Source organism: Drosophila mauritiana, chromosome 2R (assembly GCF_004382145.1).
Source record: "Drosophila mauritiana strain mau12 chromosome 2R, ASM438214v1, whole genome shotgun sequence".
Taxonomy (NCBI): domain Eukaryota; kingdom Metazoa; phylum Arthropoda; class Insecta; order Diptera; family Drosophilidae; genus Drosophila; species Drosophila mauritiana.
In genome coordinates this window covers 2,116,462-2,132,238 of record NC_046668.1, presented here as the reverse complement: position 1 = coordinate 2,132,238, position 15,777 = coordinate 2,116,462, and the positions used below count along the sequence as shown (strand labels likewise).

The following is a 15,777-nucleotide window of genomic DNA, read 5'->3' as shown; positions in this document are numbered from 1 at the left end:
TTGGACTTTAGAAATTTTCACTGAACTTAGCACAAATTAATTTCACTTCTTTCATATTTGGAATTTTCCACTTTTCGGACTGGATGAATATTTAACTATATTCGAAAAATGGGACTTAGAAATTTAGAACGGTGGGTAATATGGCGGCGCCCGTGAAAATGGATAAGTAATTTCCTTTAATTGCCTTTTGTCGGAGAAATCCGTTAGATTTGACAATAAATCTTACAGCAAATTGAACGAAATTGGATTTTCGAACCTTTTGCTGCAGACCGGCACTTAAAAGGAATGGAGATTTCGTACTTATCTTATAAGTTGGTCGCTGAAGGACAAACTAGAAAAATCCAGGATATCCGGCTCGAAGGACCAAAATGTTGGGATGCTGGGGGTTGCTGGTCCTGGAAAATTCTTAGTTTGCTGAAAATGGAACACTCGGAGAAAAGCGAACACTTGACTTTTGTAAATGCGCGGGCGCGACCGGGCGTATCTTTATTGTGCGTGGTTAGTTTTTACACTAAAGCTTATGCTAATGAGTTGGGTTCTCCCAAGCGCAGCGGAGACTCCTCGGAGACTCTGTGGTGAAGAGCGGGAGAGCGTAAGAGGGAGTGGAGAGCGTAAGAGGGAGCGGAGAGCGGGTGACAGTCCAAACCCCGTAACTTGAACACCAGTGTAGTCACAGAATGTATTATATCAGGACGAGTAGTAGTAGTAGTAGTAGTATTGCCAAATACATTAGGGATCCGATTAAAAGACTGAGGCAACTTTATCCACCCACTGGCAATCGACTCTGGCACATTTTACTTGGAATCCAGCATCTAGGGGTGTAACGTTCGGCTTGCTCCTGCTTGTAGTTATTCAGGAGCCTCTCTATGTACTGGTTATGACCAATCCCTATGCCTCCAGTATCGCCGTCACGTTCGATTTCAATTCCCAATAAATGCTTCAATTCACCGCCGGCTACAACTATAAATTCTTTTGCAATTAGACGCTTTATTTCATCCTTGCTAAAACTGGCTATAATAAGGTCATCTACATATACAACAATTATATTTGTCCTCGTTCAGGTATATTGCATATAGATACAAGGTTCGCTAGGACACGGTACAAATCCAATTTTGAGCAGCACCGCATCTAACCGCTCATTCCATTCTCGGCCGCTCTGCTTCAACCCGTATAAAGATTTGTGTAGCTTCAGCACTCGCTTCGGGTATTGCTCATCGATAAATCCTTGTGGTTCGCGCATGTAAACAGCATTCACTGTTCAAGTAGGCAGACGATACGTCCATTTGGTGCATGTACAAACCATTCTTAACTGCCAGAGCAATGACGAGCTTGATAGACGAATAACGTGCCATACGTCTCCGTAAAATTAACGCCATATCGCTGAGCGCATGCCTTTGCAACTAGTCGAGAATTTAGCCGCTCTACTTGGCCCGTCTTGTCACGCTTCACTGCAAACACCCATTTCGATCCGATAGCTTTCTGACCCTCTGAGAGATCCTCCAACGTCCAGGTCGCATTGGCTTGAAGACTCTCCATCTCCTTCTGCATAGAAGCTCTCCATTCAGCAGAATTATGCATACTCATTGCCTCGCCTCGTTCACACTCGTAGGGACGGGAACTTCTTCAGCATACATTGTATTGACCATATTGTACTGCTTACGTGGTCGTCCGGGTAAGCCAGTGTACACTTTCTTTGCTCGCCCACGACTTCTCCATTCAGCTGGTTCGTTAGGAAGCTCATCAGAAGAAAGCTCTCCTCCTTCTTCATCAGGGTTCTCGCCGACAGGTGCATCATCGTCTTGGTCATTAGACAAGTTCGGGATTTCGTAAAACACGTCAACTGGAACGGCTTTAAGCTTCTCAAGTTGAACGTTAGAAGTACCAGAATCTTGTTCGATCCGAGCACAGTCATCATGGTCTAGGATTATACAAACGATAAGCTTTTGAAATTTCAGAGTATCCTACCAAAACATGGTCCTGGCCTCTTGGATAAAACTTCTTTTTCTGGGTTTTGTCCAGCACGACAGTTTTAGACCTAAAAACCTTCAAGTGTAACACAGTTGGCTTCTTCCCTGTCCATGATTCAATTGGAGTCATTCCTGGTAAAGTAGACGTCTCGGATCGATTGCGTAGATAGGCAGCAGTGTTAATAGCCTCTGCCCATAGCCAAACTCCAACAGCAGCCTGCAGCATCATACTTCTAGCCATTTCTACCAGAGTTCGGTTAGCACGTTCCGCCACACAATTTTGCTGAGGGATGTGTGGAACCGTCAACTGCTTGATGCTATTTTCTGTCAAGAAAGACTGAAACGCATTACTTAAATACTCACGCCCGTTATCGTTTTTCACGGCTTTAATCTTCTTGTTGGTCTGATTCTCCGCAAATGCCTTAAATTCTTTAAATTTAGCCAGAATTTCATCTCTCGTCTTTAGGAAACAGACGTATACATATCGAGATTTGTCACCAATGAATGTAGCAAAATGGTGTGCACCTCCCATGGAAACAGTTTGCATAGTTCCACATATATCGGTATGCACTTGCATTCGGAAACTGCTTCACGCATATTTTACTTTTAGCACACTTGACACATTTAAATTTTTTTGGACCACTCAATTCTTGTTTCTTTAGACCATATACCATTTTTTTATTAATCATATTATTTAAACTCCCAAAATGTAGATGTCCATATCTTTGATGCCATAGAATCGAATAGAATAGAATTCCAAAAAAATTGGAATTGGTTTAGCAAGACACAATTGGTTAGCACCATTTGCTTCATTTTAAATAAAAATAATTAACTTTGCAATTGAGCAACCAAAATAATTTGGTTCTCTTTGTTTTTTATAACCGCACTTTTATTTTCAAATTTCAATTGAAAGTCATGTTCAATTGGTGGTCTTACTGACATAAAATTGCATTGCAAGTTTTTTACATATACGTTAATCATGGTACGTTAATCAGTTCTATAGTGGAATTTTTCCACTTTCATTTTCGTTCGCGGACCGAATTCCAAAAAACGTTTGCCCACATTTTTCTACTTGATCTTCTTGTACTTTTCGCCTTTGTCCTTCTTCTTGCAATTAAATTTTCAACATACTTAGTGATGGCAACTCATCTCATGGTTCTAGAGCAATCACGAAGCCTTCAAACGACTGAGGAAAACTTGACAATAGTATAACACTTAGGATTTCTTCTTGAACTAGAAAACCCACTTCTTTTAATTTTTTTATAAAATGTGTTCATATGTGCTCCCACTGGGCCCGTTTTACATTTTAATTTGTAACAACTGCTTTAATAGGCCGCCACGCCAGTAGGTGTCACAAGGGGATCAACGCGCCACCAACGGCGGTACGCGACGTAATTGTGACACACTACTGAAAGTGCAACTACACTTTCCACGCGAGGGCGGCTGGAAACAGGCTCTTAGTTAGGTCATGTCTCTGCTAAGAGTGCTGGCTAATCGTAGTTGGGCTGGAGCTGGTAACTCTCAAAAATTTCCACACCTCCGGGCCGGACTAAGGTGTCATTCGACCCGTGCCGAAAGTCTGCCAGGCTGGGGGCCCGTGTAATAACTAGCCCAGTCGATAACGGAGAGTCCGGGCAAGTGGCGTCCGCCCGGTCTAGTTAGCCTTACCCGGGTACTGCGGATCTCTGCCCGGGCGGACCTTTTATTTCTCTGCAACTCGTGGGTACTATGAGCAATAGACCAAGTAATTTTATAATACCGCAGGACTTGACTGCGGGAAATGTCGCAAGACATTACGAGGACCGTCTCCTTGACGGAGAGCGGCCTACTTCGGTGGTAACATCAAAAAATGCTCCTAAACGGAGGCGCCAACGGCACAAGCACGCCCAGTTGCGGGAGGGAAGTATCGGGCAGCCACACCGAGTCACTCGAATGTGGTCCAAGCCGGCCAAGCGGGACGGGCTAAAAACCCATTACCGCAACTTGGTCAGCCTGGGGCCAGGGATGACCCTAACCGTAAGGGGCTGAGCGGGGCTAGAACGAAGTGGTATCTTTGTTACCTTCAGCAGGGCAAGTCACCCGCAGAAGCTTTGTCTCTGGCCAAAACACTGCAGCCGCTAGAGCAAAAGCCCAACTTTGCTTCGAAGCGGGCAAACACCACCCTGACGCCTCCGACGGAAACGCCTTAGAGGCAGAAGGTGGAGAAGAGCAGGCCACTGACTGCTCCCTTCGATGGCCCAAGTACCTCAAAGGTGGAGACATTTGGAGACATCTCAGTTTGTGGTCTAAAGAAGGCTAAAACGGAGGAAGAAGGAGAAGCCCAATAAGCTCTCCGAATCCAACGAGGATCTGGCGGATGATGAGGATCTTGATGCGACCATCATCGAGGTGGGGGATCAGACCCCGTTATCCTCTCAGGAGCTAGGCATGGAACTAGACCTGCTGAGTACGGAAGCAGCGATACCGGTGGATGGTGATCTGGGTATCTCCAGATCAGGAACGCCGACGATGGAGCCGATCATCTAATGGTCGGAAGTACAGGGATAGCTCAGGTGAAAAACCATCGCGCCAAGGCGGCCTTGGCTGTGCTGGCAAGGATGTTCACCAAACAACATCTTGGGCTAGCCCTGGTACAGGAACCCTGGTATAACCAGGGAATAAAAGGACTGTACGTGAAGAACGCCAAGGTAATTGGAACTCTGTACCGATCGTGGTAGAAGATGTGGGAGCAGCCAAGAAGAGTGTGGTGGCATCGGCTTACTTTGCCGGTGACGAGGCGTGCCCACCACCTTCTGTGAGGCAATAGTAAACACATGTGAAGGTGCAAGACTTCACAGAGCAATCTCCAAAGGAGTGCCAGAATCAAATCAGGCACTACGTACGGAGGATAACTCCTATACTATAGGAAGTAAGGAGAAATTTGTGCTACTACAGGCAACTTACTTTCCGGGAAGCACGCTTCAAACGGATGGGAATACCCCGGTAACGGCGCAAAGTAGACCGTGTGCTACTGATTGGGCCAAAGCAAAATCAATAGTAACAACGGAGAGATTAAGATGGGCAATTGGTACATTCCAGCCCTACAAATCTCCTGGTCCAGATGGCATTCAGCCAATCCTGCTAAATCAGCTCGCAGTGCCGATCAGGAAAATTCTGATCGGCAGCGTAGGTTTAGGACACATACCTACTGCCTGGAGTAAGCAAAAGTGGTCTTCATTCCAAAAGCTGGAAAGAAAGACATCACTGATCCGAAGTCGTTCAGACCCATCAGCTTGACATCGTTTTTGTAAAAACGTTGGAAAAGCTAGTGGATGTGAGCATTAGAAGCACTCTGCTTGTAGAGCATCCGCTCCAACGGACGCAGCATGCCTACAGGGCGGGCAGATCAACTGCCCTATATCACCTGAAAAGCCTTATTGAGGATTCACTTACCATACTTATAAGGACGTGGCGCTATGTGCCTTCTTAGACATACAGGGTGCATTCGACAATACCTCCCATGAGGCTGCCAACGCATCCCTGGCAAGAAAAGGACTAGATGCAACAACCAGCAGATGGATCAAATCACTACTGACATTTAGGCGAGCCATGGCCACTATAGGAGGACAGTCGTCCACAGTATCTACCACAAGGGGATGCCCCCCAGGGGGGTGTCCTCTCGCCTCTCTTGTGGAGCTTGCTGGTAGACGAGTTGCTGGACAGACCGACCCGCAGAGGTATACTTTGCCAAGGCTATGCTGACGATATTGTCATTATAGCCAGAGGTAAATATGAGGAAACACTTTGCCATATCATTCAACTGGGCCTCAACATGACCAGCGAATGGTGCAAGGAAGTAGGCCTGAGCCTAAATCCTAGCAAAACTGTTATTGTTCCTTTCACAAATAGGTAAAAGCTAAAGAGAATGAAGGCAATAACCCTGTCAGAATGTCGCATAGAGGCCAGCAAAGAAGTTAAGTATCTTGGGATAACCCTCGACTCCAAACTTAGCTTCAAAACTCATGTCGATAACACAATTGATAAGTGCACCAGAGCACTTTTCACGTGTAGAAAAATTGCTGGAAAGTCGTGGGGGACCTCACCACGCTTAATAAGATGGCTGTACATCATGGTAGTCAGACCCATACTAATCTATAGGGTAATAGCCTAGGGTGATAGAGCATGCCTTAGCACCACTAAGGTGAAACTTTATAAGCTGCAAAGAATTTCCTGCATATGCATGACAGTAGCAATGCGTACCTGTCCTTCTGTCTGTCCTTCTGGGAACACCTACCAGGACTTAGGCAGTCTAAGATTCTCCTTCGTGAATATAACCGCAATAGATTCAAGACCTTAATGACACACGGGAAAAACACCGTGCGCATTTTAACTGGCCTTCTTACGGGGCACTGCCGACTTCGCAGTCATTTGCATAAGATTGGCATTGCAGACAGTGAACTCTGTCGCTTCTGTTGCATGGAGGAGGGGAGCTCTGCACATATTATATGTGACTGCATGGCACTTTCCATCAGGAGGAACAGACTCCTGGGCATGTATGTAGTCCCACGGGAAACAATTGCAGCCCTGAACTCCAATAATATTCTGGCATTTATACAGTGCATTGGACTTCAGGGAGATCTTTGAGTCATGGAGGGGTAGTACAATAGATGAGAATGGGTCGGAGTACACATTGAAACCCACTTAATAATAATAACTTACATATATCGCCAAATTAATCGCTTACGGGCCTATTATACACTAGTGGGCATAAGTATTTAGACACCATTAGCTTCCAACTGCCGGGCTATGCTTTTCATAGTACAGTCAAATAAATAGTAAACTATTGATAATAAAACAAAAAGTGCAATTACAGTTACACGCGAGAGGTATGTTTTGCCGTTTACCTTTTCAATTATACTTCTGCTGATAAGAAAGCTAGACAGACAACGATTTGGGCGATTGCAAAAGTATTTAGACATCACATATAATTAGTTCGCATTTCAGATCAATTGAACATTTGTCCTTGATAACGTGTTACTACCTACTTTTATTTCATTCATTAATTTTTTAAACATGGGGAAAAGAAGGGAACTGAGCGAATTTATAAAAAAGGAAATAATAATTAAGTATAACTCTGGTATTTCGGTACAAAATATCATTGTAAATAACAAAGAACTAAAAGAAGGAGCAGAAATCAATATCAGTGAAAGAACGGTTCGCAGACGTCTTAAGGAAGCCGCTTTTAGAACATATGCTAGCCACTAATAACTCCACGAAATAAGTTAGGCGCCTCGACTTTGCAAAAAAATATATTGGTCAGCCTGCATCATTCTGGAAAAATGTTTTGTGTAGCGATAAAAGCTATTTGAGTTTCACTGCCCAAAAAAAAATTTTTTTGTTTGATTACTGAAACAATATCGGAAAAAAGTGGCAGCTGTATGTCAGAGAATAAGTCATTCAGGAGGGTCTGTTTTGTTTTGGGGATGCGTAGCCTTCACTGTCTTGGGAGATTTAGTTCCCGTTCATGGAACCATGAATATTTGGAAATATTTGGATGTCCTTAATAATCATGCATTCCACATACCCCAGCAGAAAAATGTCACCTGTCATAAGGCCAAACTGATTACGCAGTTTCTAAAAGATGTTGGCATAAAAGCCTCTGGTCATATAAAAAAAAAGCATGCAAATTTATCTAGAAGTCGCGAAGAAACGATTTTGGAAATTCAAGTCTTACGGAAGGATATTGTAATAGCTTGGTACAGTCTGACGCTAGACGCTAAGTGAGGGTATATTTTTTATTAATTTGATATAATTTTTTAGTAGACTTATTTTCTTTTAAATTTATGGCATTTAAATAATTTGTATATATACTTCTGTGTTCATAAAAATAATAGTGCGAGGGAAACTAAATAATACAAAGCTATTTTTCCATATCCCGTTTAGGAATCGACTTTTTATTCCAATTATTTTTGTAAAATGGAATGTGTAGATAGGAAAAAAAGAAAATCCCCTTAGTTTTTCATGTTATCCTTTTTTATTTACATTCTTGAGCAAATTCGCAACTTTTGGGCTGTTCATAAGAATAGAGTATGGTATTATAGACCAAAACGCATACTTAGTGATGTCTAAATGGCATCACTTTGACATTGATCTTTGATCAATTGTCAAATTGCGTAAATGCCCATTTGTAGTATCGGCGGATATTGAAAAATGTCCCGGAAAATAAATATTGATGAAGATGATCAACAATATTTGCACATTTTGTTGAGAGGTTCTCCAAATATTAAAAAAAAAAAAAATTAAAAAGAGCATCGGCACCCTACTTATCGACAAGAGTGCTTGCAAAAATGCAAAAATGTATCGATAAAAGAAATAATTAAAATTTATTTTTGTATAGATGATCTGATGACTGGTGCTTATTCTAGACAAGAATCTAAAGAACACGTTTAACAAATAACCTATGAATTAGAACAGGTGAGTTTCCATGTCTCAGAAAGAGTGGAAGCATTGGAAAGTACAGAAGAAAATAAAATAATTTAGATTCGAGAAAATTAATCGAATAAATCTATGTGTTCTCCCTATCACATATTATTTGGTATAATGGACGCTGACGATAGGAAACAATTGGAGGGTAATATAAAAAACCTGTTAGATAATCATCAAAATACTGCATAATTATCAAAAAGGCAACAACACTAAATATCCTTAAATGTTCTTCTATTTTCCCTGTAAAATGCGAAGTATAAAATCTTGATCTGGATCAATAGCAAAGTCAATCTAGCCATGTCCGTTTGTCCGTATGAACGTCGAGATCTCAGGAACTATAAAAGCTAGGAGGTTTAGATTCATCATATAAATTCTAGAGACAAAGACGCAGTGCAAGTTTGTTGACCCATATCAACAATGGGCCCACTCAATGACCACATTCCGCACAAAACTGCCACACTTTTTAAAAATCTGTTAATATTATTTCATATTTTTATTAGTCTACAAGACTAATTTCTCTCGATTTGCAAAAAATAACTTTTTTCCACTCCCTAAAACCCACGCTCACAGTTTTGGAAAATTGTTGGATATTTTTCCACATTTTTATTAGTCTTGTAAATTTCTATCGATTTGCCAAACAAACTTTTTACCACGCCAACCATAACGCCCTAAAACCGCCAAACCGGTTACGGCCACAAAATGTTTCTCATTGTATTCCCAATATCCATCGATATCGCAGAAAAATGATGAAATTTCGCGTTCGCATTCACAAAAATGTTTACTTTCCGGGGTGTAGCTTTCTTATTGTTCTGACGTAGAGCCTAGAGCTCCCGATGACGTCTTGTCCCATATTTGTTTATTTTTCGAAAGGCAAAGACCACGTATTATAAAAGTTCGTGGAATTCAAGAAACGTGTGGAGAGGCAAACTGGTGCATAAGCAGCGAAAACGGAAAGAAATTTGTAAAAGCAACCTATGACAATTTCCTGAAAGCGAATGGCTCAATTTTAAGCTGAAATTGACAATCTCGTAAAGCCCACAACAAATCGGAGTAGCGGAGAGGTCTAATCGTATCTTAGTGATGAATTTATAAGTATACGCAACTGTATGTATGAGAAACAGAAAAATATGACACCAATGGAAGCGTGGAATGTTAAAAACCCAAAAATATATAATTTTAAAGCTTTTGGTTCTTTCGCATTGGATACAGGCCACGCAGAAGGGAAGGAATACCGAATAATTGGTTATTCTCGAACAGCCAAAGGGTAGAGGCTTAACGACCCGTGCCCAGTTATCGAAAAGAGAGACTGAGAGACGAACGAGCTGATAACCTGGAAAACGATGCTGGATTCGTAGCACAAGGCAGTGGTTTTCCATACGACCAACTGTAGTCTTAGAGAGAAAACAACTGCATCAACGACGCAAACTCAGATGGCAAAGTCAACCCCAGATCGCAAAAATACGGCAGTTCGGACGACGAAAATTATTAGACCAAGACAATGCCGGCATAAAAAATATCACAGCGTTGACGAGTACACTGTATACAGGCAACAGCCACTCGGATTTCCAGGCAAAGATAATGCGGACATCGTGATTTTGCTAAAGAAGCCAATTTAAGGCTTTTGGGCCACGCAGCCGCCAGAAATTCTTAATATTTTCATTTGTGTACCTGCTAACTATGGAAACACAGTTCAACCTTAGCTGTGCAGCAATATAATCGTTATCTATGCAAATCAGCTGCGCGAGCATCTGAGCTCTCTACTCTCTCGCACTTTTTATTTTACTCTCTCTGGCACCTACATTAAGCGTTCTGCTGTTCACTGTAATTAGGTCACTCATGCAGGATTGCAAATCACATGCGACAAAAAGAGATGCAAAAGAGTCGACGAGCAGACAAATCAAGCGGCCGTGAACTCATGTGGTTAGCGATATCATCAATTCCAGACATTTTACATTCAGTGTCTAAATTGGCGCAGCGTAACAAGGATCCGCACAGTGTGCTCTGGACAGGAGTAAAACATCAGAATTATAAAAATATCAATGAGGCTCTATAGGTTACTTCGAATCTGACTGAGAAGGTGACAAAACTGATAGAAAATAGTACACAGGATACCTGTTCTATCTGACTGAAGGACCGATTTCGTAGAAATCTGAAAATCATCGCATCGTATCTGCGGAATACATGACAATATCATCCACATGCAAGGAGGCCATTTCATTAAGAAGAAAATGAAATGTCGACAATAATAAATACTGACAATTTAGAGCTCAGCAGTTGACAAGGAATCCTGTGCAGCATTCAAGGACGAAACATATTGATATGCGGTATCACATGTTAAGGAAGGGCAGATTGTTTTAAAGTATATCCAACTAAACAGATGGTTGCAGAAATATTAACGAAGAACCTTCAGAAGCAAAAGAATTGTAAGGTTACAAAGAAGTTAAGTTTGTATTGAAATAAATTATGTGAGTTTATCGAGTAAGGGTACTAAAACTGGGGAAGCACTATAGCTGGCCAGCTAACATATAAAAAGTTTAAGCAGCTTATGAAAATTAAACAATTATTAAGTTTAAAATAATAATTATTCTTCTTTATTAGGTGCATCAGAATACGATTGATCCATTTTGAGCTCTGTCTAAAACTAAAGTAAAATTTCATATTCAAATATTTATAGCGGCACTTCTGCCGCTACTTCTGTCAACGTTGCGCCTTGTGACTTCTCACACCACCACGTCCAGAATGCTAACGCTGCGCCTGTGGGGACCTGTGGGTGTCCGTTTACAGTAACCGCAAATTCCGTTGATTTATCGCAATAGATTCGGACCGGGTACTGACTTAGCATTCAGTTCAGTATCATTGACCTTGCTTATGATATCTTGTACATGCTGCTGCCCGTATTCATAAGTCCACTTGTGGACAAAATAGAGTAAAACTGTTAATTCAGTCTTAAACTGATATTGGGATAAAACGGTTCAACAGAAATTCTCTTCGTGTTTTATTTTTATCAGATTGGTTCAGAGGCGGGACTGAACCTTAATTCGACTCTGTAGTCGCGACGTGAAATCGGAAGTATTGAAGTAAATAAAGACAAATATCGCCTGAGAAAGGCTCACTTCATTATTAAATCGATATGTTTGGAATTTCTAAGCAAACAATTTTAGCTGATTCTGATGTAATACGTTCAGTTGGCATGGGTCAGGCATCAGACCCTCGAGAAAAGCCAATGGGAACTCCAAATTAATTGGTAACAGAAGCTGTAACGGCCTCCAGCCTCGGATTAAGCAAATTTAATTGAATTGAATTTAAATTGCCCAATAGATACCGGTTCAGCGGAACATATGGCCACTAAGATTTTTTTCAAATTACCCATTCAAGAGAGAGTAAGGACAGCACGATTTTTTAATACACACTTTTTAAACTAAATACGACTTGCTTTTAGGTCGCCAACTACTTGGCGATTGAACGTCATCAGTAAATTACGGACCCCGTACCGTTACAATATACGGACAGGTGCACGAAATTATCGATGCTTTCCTACCCTCAAAAGACATACATGCTCAAGATACGCAGAGTAACTCTTTAAGAATAGACCATTTAAACTTCAAAGTGAAATCTAGAAAGAGAAATTAGTCCTCAATATACAAAGAGAGACCCACTCACATTCACTAATAACGTAAACACACACTAATAATGTACTATAACCCATAATGTACTAGAAAATCTTAAGGCTACGGTCCCTGGATAGATACAGACGTATAAAGTCAAAAAAAAAAGTTTAGATCAGGGAATAAGCCGCGAAAGCAGTTCCCCTATTTTAGCCCCATTGTAGTAGTTTCTAAGAAAGCAGTCGCCTCCGGACATAAGAAATATAAAATATCCGTAAACTCAATGAGATAATAGTAGACAAATATCTAATACCGAATATGGAGGAAATCTTAAGCAAGTTGGGAGGATGAATTTATTTTTCTACAATTGTCTTAATTAAAGGGTTTCACAACTAAGACAGGGCACTACGAATATACTCGTATGCCATAGGCTGAAAAACGACCCAGCTACCTTTCAGGGATGTAAAAACGACGTACTTCGTCCCCTTTTAAATAACATCTCTATAATATACTTAGACGACATTATTGTTTTTTCAACCTTCTTAGAGATCAATCACTTAAAGCAATTTATAAATGTGAGTTCTTAGGGCACATAGTTTCTACAGAAGTCATAAGACCTTATCCGAAAAAACTACGAGCAATAGAAAATTACACCCTTCCATCAAAGCCTGTTTAGCCAATCAGCTTTATCATTAGCCTTTGAAATAACAAAACTTATTGTACGTTTGTAAGCATGCGAAGTATGTAAGCGACTGTTTAGATAAATGACAGATAGATAAATTGAGGCTACCGCCTGGTGCATATAAAGCGCTTGAGAACGTAGAGAAATGATACTGTACAGAAATCCTTGATTAGCTCCAGATGCATAGCCTTGGTTGCAAAGCAAATAAATTCGCAGACGTAGCAATTCATTGGGGCCTTGTTGAGAGACACCGGCTTGTAGAAGAATGTTGGAAGTCGACTCCAGTGACCTGAAAGGCATGCGATCCGTCAAGTCGGTCCTTCGGAGGATCCGCCAAAACGAGACGAGACTTAGCCCGAAATCATCGTACGTCACGGCCATGGTCTGGTTTTTTCCACCAGTAGGCCAATATTTGGAACGAATTATACCAAAAAGAGCTCTAGGGCGGATATGAAGATTATAGTAATGTAAAATAATTGCCAACTTTACTGGATGAGATCTTAGCAATAACGTTGGGTGCTGGCCATTGAAATCCAGCGACGAATTCCTTAGTCGCCCGCCCACTCGAAGAAGTCCGAACTGATCCAGGAAAGGCGAGAGAGAGAGATTGAGAACTGTATGGTAAACAGTTCCTTTAATCCTTAAAGATTGTATACCCTCCCATAGATGATTGTTCTGAACTATGCGCAGCATCATCCGAATTCAATTTGAAGGTCTGCTACCGTGAGACCAGGATGGCGAACTCTATTGCGAACCTTGTAGGCATAAGCGAATACATGCTGCAGCCAAGTAAAGGAGTTTTGCAAATTTAGCTCAAAAAGCGGCTTCTCAGCGATACTAGCAGATGGCCAATTTTATAATTGCCTATAAGCCACAAAAACGTTGTATCTCGAAGATTCATCACGAGTCTAGGACAACGCCACATGTCCTGTGGTTAATGTTGGTGCGACTCGACCAACAGTTTTACCCGCCATTAAATAATTTCAAGCTAGCTACCGCATACATAAGTCAAGCTAAGAGATCTGCACCATAAAGTTTCAGCTTAGAAACAGTAATGGTCTTTAACGGAGAAACACGAGATTTGAAGCAAAGTAACTGTCTAGAACACTGATCTCCAATTGACACAAGCACCGTAAGCGTCAAGGCTAGCAAAACCCATGAACTTCAAGATCTAAATCTGAGTCCAGCACAAAATGTATGAATTCAACGACATATCCTTCCGAAGCTGCTGCAAATATCGAACCTTTTCGTATTTTGAGCCTCAAGATGTTTTTCATCCCAGCATAACTTTTCCTTTTAGAGCTGTTTTAGGAATATCTTACAATTTGCGATTAGGGGACCAACAAGGCCTAAGGCATCGTAAAACTTCGAAATTTTGGATAAAACAGATCGTCTACATGGGGTCGACGATGACTGCAGAACAGCAAATGAGAACTACAGATTATCAGAGATAGGATCCCAAGCGAGACCCAAGCTTTTTGGCCCCATCATCAAATTTCGAGTAGTCTGTCCTCCCTGTCCTCCTTGGGTACATCCTTTAGAAACATCGGAGTGAAGCACCATTTTCTCATCTAGAAGTCTCTATCAAGATTTTTAGTGGTCTGGTGCATAATGTTTATGGCAGCTACATACGCTGACGTCCCGGCATTCCTGGCCGTGGGAGACACTGCAACCCAGGCCTCCGAGCTGATGCAGACACAGCTGGACTTCCTAGACGCCTGGCAGAAAAGGATGAATATAAGATCAACAGCGACAAGTCAACGGCTTCGACATTTTCTCGCCGACCCGGCAACTAGCCCCCCGTCAGCCTGGGTGAAGCCACAATCCCGGAAATTGCCACTCCTAACTATCTTGGTATAGTATAATCTTGGCACATCTTAAAAAAGAGAAACCAAGCCAACCAGCACCTCCAGAAATATTATTGGCTTATAGGAAGAAGATCGAAGTTACCGATTTCGTCGAAGCTTCTTTTATATAAGGCGATCGTCAGGCCAATCTGGACGTATGGCATCCAACTATAGGGAACGGCCAGTAAATCCAACCTCCAAATCATCTAGCGATTTGAAAACAAGGCTCTCTGCACAGCCACCGAAGCTCACCTGCTGCACGACAACGTCACCATACACGAGGTCCTTGGGTTCCCTTAAGTCAGAGAAGAGATAACGAAGAGCAGTGATCGTTACATAAAGAGGCTTCATAGGCATCCCAAAATAGCGGCCATCTCCCTACTGGACAATAGTGAACAACGCCGAAGGCTGCGCAGGACTCATCCCCCAGATTTGTAACAATGTAATATTCACCTGATAAGTCTATTATAAAAAATTTAATGGTTATCCCTGGTGGTTAGTTATAAATAAATAAAATAAAATGTTTGAGCTACAAAAAAAAAAAAATTTCACAGAATTGGCATTGTAAAAAACTTTATTTCTTAGTTCTGCCCGCTAGATTTCCCTCGCCTAGCTCAGAGAGCTTGTGTGTTCGTCCCACCAAATTTTCGATTTGGGTGATTACCCGACCAAGGAGAAGGCATAGTTTCAGATTAACGTAGCTTTATTGGAGTATGACGGCATTCAGGCAAAGTGCTTCACGAAGTGCGCCTCACAGTCTAATGTTTCACAGTCTTCGGGTGGAGACGTGTTTCTATCAAGCTACGAATAGCAAGTTCTAAAAACTACAACAGTATAGTGAAAGTTAAACACAAAGTGTAAAGTGCAGTTTGCACAACTAACAATTATTGACTATAGTAATTATTTACTAAAATAAATAATTATTCCATATTGTTCTGGTAATTGTTATATGTGGACTTAGAACAATGAATCAAAACGACATACGTTCTCAGCGACAATGTGAACAAGACGAGCGCCGGCTCTCTTTACAACGCAACAATGCATACTTTTCTTTCGTCTCACCGCAAATCGGTGATCGAGCACCCTCACCTTCAACTAACTCGAAACTTTTGCCCTCAGCGAACGACAGACCGCGTTCTTGCTCTCCCTCTCTGCCTGCTTCGGCTCACAAGTCGTGGAGCGAAGAGACCGCCTCTCCTACCCCGCTCCTC

The 15,777-nt window shown here is 41.7% G+C and overlaps 1 protein-coding gene across 1 annotated transcript in view; it reads right to left on the bottom strand.

The window, feature by feature from the left end:
- Positions 1-1,071: 1,071 nt before the first annotated feature.
- The window catches only part of LOC117135419, a 33,708-nt gene continuing 19,002 nt past the window's right edge, over positions 1,072-15,777 (bottom strand). The window contains exon 2 of the mRNA XM_033295572.1: positions 1,072-2,304. Coding sequence (XP_033151463.1) covers positions 1,598-1,915 — 318 coding nt within the window. The 5' untranslated portion in view covers positions 1,916-2,304 and the 3' untranslated portion in view covers positions 1,072-1,597. The remainder of the gene's footprint in view (positions 2,305-15,777) is intronic.